Source organism: Thermobia domestica, chromosome 3 (assembly GCF_964235325.1).
Source record: "Thermobia domestica chromosome 3, izTheDome1.hap1.1, whole genome shotgun sequence".
Classification (NCBI taxonomy): domain Eukaryota; kingdom Metazoa; phylum Arthropoda; class Insecta; order Zygentoma; family Lepismatidae; genus Thermobia; species Thermobia domestica.
In genome coordinates, this window is record NC_137456.1 from 203,830,599 (window position 1) to 203,838,155 (window position 7,557).

At 35.2% G+C, this 7,557-nt stretch overlaps 1 protein-coding gene across 1 annotated transcript; it reads right to left on the minus strand.

Annotated features, from left to right (window-relative positions):
• Positions 1 to 338: 338 nt before the first annotated feature.
• LOC145682085 (uncharacterized) lies at positions 339 to 7,557 on the minus strand. Its single transcript, XM_081753680.1, has 3 exons — positions 7,532 to 7,557; positions 2,368 to 6,097; positions 339 to 1,098 (listed from the first exon to the last, which is right to left on the minus strand). Exons 1-2 carry the CDS (start codon positions 7,555 to 7,557, stop codon positions 5,014 to 5,016), a joined length of 1,110 nt encoding a protein of 369 aa, XP_081609806.1. The 3' UTR covers positions 339 to 1,098; positions 2,368 to 5,013.

A 7,557-nucleotide genomic window follows, 5' to 3' on the forward strand; every position in this document is an offset into this window, starting at 1 on the left:
ATAAACAAATCTTTTCACAAAAGTAATAATGACTTAAGCAGAAATTTTTTTGAACATGAAAACAAACCTTTTAAATACTCCAAAACACTCGAAGACTTTCTTCATAAGGCATCCCCCCTTCTTATCTCTAATATTTTTTCACAAGAATTTTTGACAGAAATAATTCATTATGAAATCACCATTAGAGTTTCCAATCGGAAGGTTTAGGACAGAATCTAAAGTGAGGTTACTTCCTTTACTCTTATTTTCTCTTTTCTTCCCTCTTTTATTAAATTTAATAGGGACCCCAAATAAGAGCAGCTTTTCCCAAAAGGAAAAGTGACTGTTATCAATGACTGGTTTCTTTACGAGTTTAGAAAACAAATCCAAGAGAGGTTTATAGAGAAAACTTTCATTAAATATAACTCACTTCAAAACCTTGGATCAAACACACACACAATGTTGAATGTTAGGCAGGCCCTCCAGAAGACAGCTAATTACGTTTATTTTTACACCTAAATATCTGTTATCACAATATTACTTATATTAACATCCACTTGTTTTCAATCCGTCTTCAAAAGCCAAAAATTCTCACTAAATTAATCTCAGACTGGGTTTTCCAGGCACTAGCGGCGTCCCATATTCTTTATCAAGCTCTACAATTTTCCCCCTACATTGCACTTATAATTCTACCAGGAAACAGCAGGAGCTGTTCGTTGCTTGCGGAGTGGAAGCCTTGGCTATAACGTCATTCCTTCTGCTCGCGCAGCTGGTCTCGGCAGCAAGCTAGCTGCGTAGCTGCCTGATAAGTCAATGTTGTCATCTACGATCTAGGAAAGCATTGAAAGGGGTTTTCATTTACAAAAGGAGCTTTACAATTTATAATAATTAATCGTAACATAGATAATTCCCTGGGGTCAGAGGGACACAATTTTGAATACCGACCAAACAAAGATTAATTATTAAAATTGTTATATTACCCCAAATGTTCTATCCAAACCTCATGGTCGTTGCTTCTTTAGAATTCTTCTTCCTTCCAAATTCCCAAACTTACAGGTAATTAACAGAAACGTTTACAATACGAAGACATTGACAATGATGAGGGATGATTTACTTTTCCTGCAGGAATAGAATGAAACATAAAACACAAACACCAAAAGTTCCAACAAACGTTTTAAATTATACCTATAAAATGTTTCCATTAACCTAGGATTAATTTTACAAATTTAATTTTAATTATTACCAACAATTTCACCCATTTTAGCAGGAAAATACCTTTTGTAAAATCTAACATGGCGTTTGATTCTTATTTGAGAATTTTCAATATTCTCTGAGGCTTCTTTACTATCTCCTGGCTCCGCCACTGAAAGTAGTTTGGGTTAGTGGATGACACGAATACCCCAAAAACTCATCGCTACATGAACTAAAAGTTTCTTCATTATGTCCCGAAGGAAAATTTGAACCTCTATCCCTCCTATTATAATTATGTGTCATATTGCTAACGTCCTTCACAAAACATAGGTATATCAATATTACTACTTTACAAAATGACCGCAGAGTTAGGCTTATGAAAACATTTAATTTCATTCATAAATTCTAAATTCCAAACTTTAAACAAAGAGGGGGGATACATTTTTCTATTCTTTCAAATATCCTGTCCACCTTAACAGAAATGGATAAGTATCACCTGTTTGCTGGAAGAATCTTTTAGAATTATATACGTTGCGTAGCCACAACATATATAATTCGGAGTGACATGTAAACTTGAACCTCGGTTGGTCAGCCCTAGTTCCTTCCTCCTTTATAATACCTTTAATTTCAAAAGAGGAACCACTTGACTAACACCCCCGATTTGGGTGCCCCTGATAGCCTGAGGCCTCCCGCAATGCGGGATGTGCGGGGCACTTATTTACGCCCCTGACCCCTGAAATACAAGTTTACTTTAACTCAGCGCACAATGTAGTAAACTGATGTGACGATGGGGCAGCTCTCTAGTTTCATCTTGCTCGTTTTTCCCATATATTTGGAGAATTGCTCACGCTAACACTTAGCGGTTGTCACAAGACAAAATATTGGTAAACACCAAGAGTTACTTGGGAATAATGGGAACTTAAGTCTAGGGGTTGAATAAAGGCTCTAGTTAATATTGATGGAATCTTATTTACATGATTGATTAAGCAACTACCAGCTCATTATTTTGGTTGTTATTGAGTATTCACAATAGTTATTTTACTATCAACATTTCTTTGAAGATAGACGGCGAAATGCAATTATACGACTCTCATTCTTAATCGTGAGAGCTTTATTGTAGGGAGACAAAACATAGTTGAATCTGATATGACATCCCCAATACAAGAGAATAGTACTATAAGAATCTTTGTTACGTACCTTGCTGAATTCTTGTAAGCTGAGTGAGTCGTTACTCCGATGGTTGTCGCACTGACTGTGGAACACCTGAGGGCTGACTCTCGAATCACTGAGGGCTGGGGATCCTCAGACTTTTAAAGTATATCGGGTCACACTCAAATCTCGTGGTGATCAGACCATAAATTACGCCATTCCTAAATATTGAAACCTATTGCCCTTTTAGCCTTCTCATTGGTTCTCATCAACTGCCGCACCTAGAATACGATACAGATGACACATGTACATGTGTACAATGTCCGACGCATGATGCAATGTCACGCGTCCAAGCATCCGTAAGCACTGACTTAATTTCCTATGTTACTGCCTTATTGCGGTCATAGTTCAATATCAGGTATCCTGTTTTTGTATTATGAATTATCTTCACTGAGTAAGCTTCCTATAATATTGCGTCGTTGTGATAATATCAATTGTTTTCATAGTTTGCACATTTCCCTTCTCTCGTTGCTAACTCTAAGCAAACCAAACACACATCCTGGCTACGCTACTGCAGACGCGGACAGTCCTTTTTCCTCAAACGTTTCAATAACCTCTTTATAACGGACAGGAATTATTCTCGGTTCTGCGATATATTACCGTAGACAGAAAAGTCTTTTCCCCACAAGTGTATCTATCATGAGTCTTGACCTGGTTAACCATCAAACAGAACAGCTTCTTGAACTTCAAGCTGAACTTGAAATTATTCTTTTTTTCTGTCCGCAATAAATTGCTTTCTGGTGGAAATCCTAGGAAACCTTCAATAAGCAATAACACTTACGCAAGGTCAGTCGTGTGGCCAAGAATTCTATGCGAAAGATCTTCCTTTCCCTAACAAATTTAGCCCTTTTGCCTCTGGGCCTTGCATCTTTCCCGACAATTTCATAGATAACAAAACATTGTTTGTTTTACAATAAGATTTTCAACGAGCAATGTTTCCTCTCTTTTTTTGGGGGGAGGGAAGCAACATTTTCCTTTTACTTATGGTGCTGTAACAAGTCTGGGTTGGAGTTCTCCCGGCTTCCTTTTTTACTTTCTCTAGTCTTTGTGATTGGAACCAATAAACAAATGCACTCTCAATAACTTGCCTTTTCATCCATTCCACCAACGAAGATACCGCGCCAGTACACAAACACACATGTTTCTTCCGCAACCGCATTGAGGATTCTCAGAGGACACTTGCTAATGAGTTTTATTGCTCTTGTAGAGGAGAAAGCATACCTTTTTCGCTAAACAAAAGAGTTTAACAAGTTAGTTGGTTTCTAATGCATCTTCTGAGAAGATTCTGAGAATATGAAATAAATGAAAAACGCTTTGCCTCCCACTTTCCCCTCTCATGTAGGAAAATATCCAAACATCTTCGGCAATATTATTCTTCATCTGTTGATGCAGTGCAAAAGAGAGTGCCGTTTTGAGCGTATAATTTGTGGGTTTGTTACATTTAGTTAAGTGCGATGGCCGTGCAACACCACTGGTTCTTAATAAGTATTTCTTGAGCCACAATATCTATAACAGAACATAGGAACGTAAAATATTATTTATTTATACCTTCGTTTAATATTCCTATTACAAACCATTAATTTCTTAAACATCAATTCTTCTGAGAACTTCGTAATCTTTCACTTAACAACCTCTCTTATTTATATCCAATTACAGTAACTAAGGAGCAATGATAATCTTTACAATTTCCTTTTTCTTCTTCTTTACAAAATATGCTCCGTTGTCGCACCTCTGATCGTCTTTCTAATACCGGTACAGGTAAATAATAGTACAACAGTACAACACTATACAACATACCGTTGTATCTGGCGCCACGAACATGAATTTCATTTATTTATTAACAATAAATGAAAAGAATCCTGGACCGTACAAGAATACACATTTTGATCAGCCCTTGTATATACATAGGATTACATTTTATATCAGTATCATATATTAATCACATAATTAAGCATATTCTTTGGCCTGTCATTATAATATAAATTACAAGGTGCGTCAATAGAAAAGTAACTATAATAATACGGTCCACAATTATTTTTAGATTCACTGGGATATATTTACTATAATGTATATAGTTTAATTCATGAAATTAAGCATAATTGCACTGAATTAAATATAGATTTGTTCTCTAATAGAATTGATCCAAATGTAAACACGGAATAAACATTCTACGTGAATATACATATAGAACACATAAAGGGCTTAACGAGTAATTATAGTGTTGTGAACGCAATAAAACAATATAGCATACGTTAACATTGAAGAAAATAATTGTTACACTAGAAAAATAGTTGAAAATAAAATAACATGAGGAGAAATACAATAACTAAATTATGCAACTATAAAATACTGTGTTTATCTCATTTGAGATTAAGTTCCCTCTTTTATACATTATTTATATTAACTTTACTTATGATCTCAGGAGGGACTACATTTTTGACTAAGTCCATCCATTTCTTTCTAGTATTTTTGGTAGATTGCCATAAATTTATTTCATCGACATTTCGTAATATTTCTCAAATTACATATATTTTTAACGTACATTTTAGTAATAAATTGAATAAAGAACACATTAACCATAGACATAAGCAAAGGTCGATCTAATACAAATCTGTCGGACGCCTTTTTAATGGTTCAAGTTATTCGTTCAAAGGGCGCACTTAAGGAACATTGTATTCCGCATTCTTGAGTAGAATGGGATTGATTGTATGTATACATAGAATTTGGATTTCTGTTATTATAATTGCTATCACCTATGAATCGATTTTGTGCATAATTACGATAATTGTTGTTACTTCGATTATAATTTCGGTGATTATTTCTGAAATTCCTATTATTATTTCTTCCATTAGATTGAGTTGAGTTACCGTTATTATTTAGATTACACGCTCGTTCATTAAAACGACGATTGCCATTTCCTTGTGTGTGGGAGGTATTTCTATTCTGTACACTTATATTGCGAACCTGAGCATAATTAATAGGATTGCGGCTAACATTACCCTGACCTCTATTGGGATTTTTATTGTTTTTCTGCATCAAATATTGACTCTCAAAGTTCTGCACTAGCATGACCATATGACTGAAATTGACACATTGTGCATTTGACATTAACATTTGTTGCAATCTGAACGGCAATAGGATGCGAATTGAAGCAATTATACGCGATTCAGGATGATTAGGATTTAGAGCTTTTAATTCGTTGTATGTCGATACTACGAATTCCGTAACATTCTTGTGGCTTCGGGGATCGAAAACTTTAGTACGTAATAAAGCATCCCTGTTGGCAAGGATAAAGTCGTTTTCATAATTGGATAGTAGGGCAGCTTTAAAATCTGAATAAGCATGGAGATTTTCTCGAATGGCTTTGAACCACGTTAAGCATGGAGGTTGTAAGACGTGTGGAAGTATCTTCAAGAATTTCGATTCTTTGATGCCTATTAAGTCGCATTCATCCTCAAACTTCTCGATAAATACCCGTGCAGGAATATCATCAGGTCCACCGCTAAATTTGGTCAATGATTTTACCTCGCTAAATCGCAAAGGTTTGTCATTATTATGTGATTTTGAATATTTACCGTAACATTTTGACTTCCTACAGGATGAATATTTCTTTCTTCTTCCAACTTCGGTACTACCTTCACTATATCCCGAAGACTCACTATCCTCCAAAACTTGATCAGATGTTACTGGTTCTGGTTCCTTAAAAGGAGACTGATTTCTATACCCACCATCAGGGTGCGAATTACCGGGCGGGATGAGGGGGATTTTCCCCCTCAATCACATTTTGTTCCCCCCCCCAAAGAAGTCAGCTGAAGTATCCCCACCGGGGATGCTCGCTTTCCCCCTCAAACTATGCTTAGTATAACTCAAAATTTCACTGATTTTTGTTATTTCTTGTAAATTTAATCTTCTAGCTGTATTTCGAAATGATCGATGTAAACTGTTCAGTTTTGGTCATTTCTACTTACCACCTAATTACCCACTATTTTCAACGTTGTTTAGTAGAACTATATTATTATGACTACGGTTGTTACTTGCAACTGTACCTTCGTACCCTTCAGTTCGTCATCGTTTGTGAATTTGAATGTACTAATTGCGTATAACAAAGCCACATATAGATTTATAAATGTTATTAGCGGTTGGCCAAGAAGAAGTAAACAAATACTGTACCTTCTTCTACCATACTTGGCGAAGTTCGGATATGTCATATTCAGCCTCTATATTTGTATCGATTATCATCTTATTTTAATTTTTGTTATAACATGTTATTTCATTTTCCAGTGTACTCTTTGTTAGCACATGGTCTTCATTCCCTAGTAGGTTGTGTGTATGCAACTCAAAAGTTGCATTTAATTTGTGATAATTAGCATAGTAATCACTGCTTTTAGTTTACGGAAATGAACTTTTGAAACTGTACTCAAAATCTGAAATATAGGTATTCTCTCGTAAGTATATGTTAACGTACACGCTGGGGGATACGCTCCTAGTGAGCAGACATGTTAATGAAGGTGATTTTTAGGTGAATAAGCGAATAATTCAAGATTTGTTTCAGCATTTGTTAATACGACTGGTTCTCCGTGTCATTGTCCGTGTCTGTATAAGCATTTCAACTGGAGCGTTTTTTTTTTTTTTAAAGTTAACCCTTCATTTTTCCATCTTTTCGTTGTACAGTTTGCTGTCCACGCAATTAATGTTGTCTGAAAAACTTCAGTGTAATGTTTTACTTTATTTGAATAACGTAGCCCATAGCTCGAGCCAAATTATTAAATAAATAAACCTTAGAGAGCTACGGGGACAAGAGTGAGTACAACATTAAAACACGTTCAGAAAGGTTTAGTGGGGTGTGTGTATGTCAGACAATATATATGTGCATAGTTATTGTCGGTAGATTTATTAAATTAATAAATCTCTTATTTATTACAGACGTCACACACACACATACACATACACACACACACACACACATATATATATATATATATATATATATATATATATATATATATATATATATATATATATATATATATATATATATATATATATATATATATGAAGGGCTCGGTGCAATAAGGAGCTAACCCTCACTTTTGTCAAAATTGAGATAAACAGTGTACTACATTAGGCATGAAGGTCTGCTTCATTCATCAACAGATGGTGCTTGTGCTGTGTCGTCAT

Excerpts from the sequence above, each read along its gene's own strand:
- LOC145682085 (XM_081753680.1), bottom strand. The coding sequence starts at position 7,557 with ATGACGACACAGCACAAGCACCATCT. Across the intron at positions 6,098-7,531 it reads ACACAGCACAAGCACCATCT|AAATCAGTCTCCTTTTAAGG; the intron begins GTTGATGAATGA and ends TGGTGGGTATAG.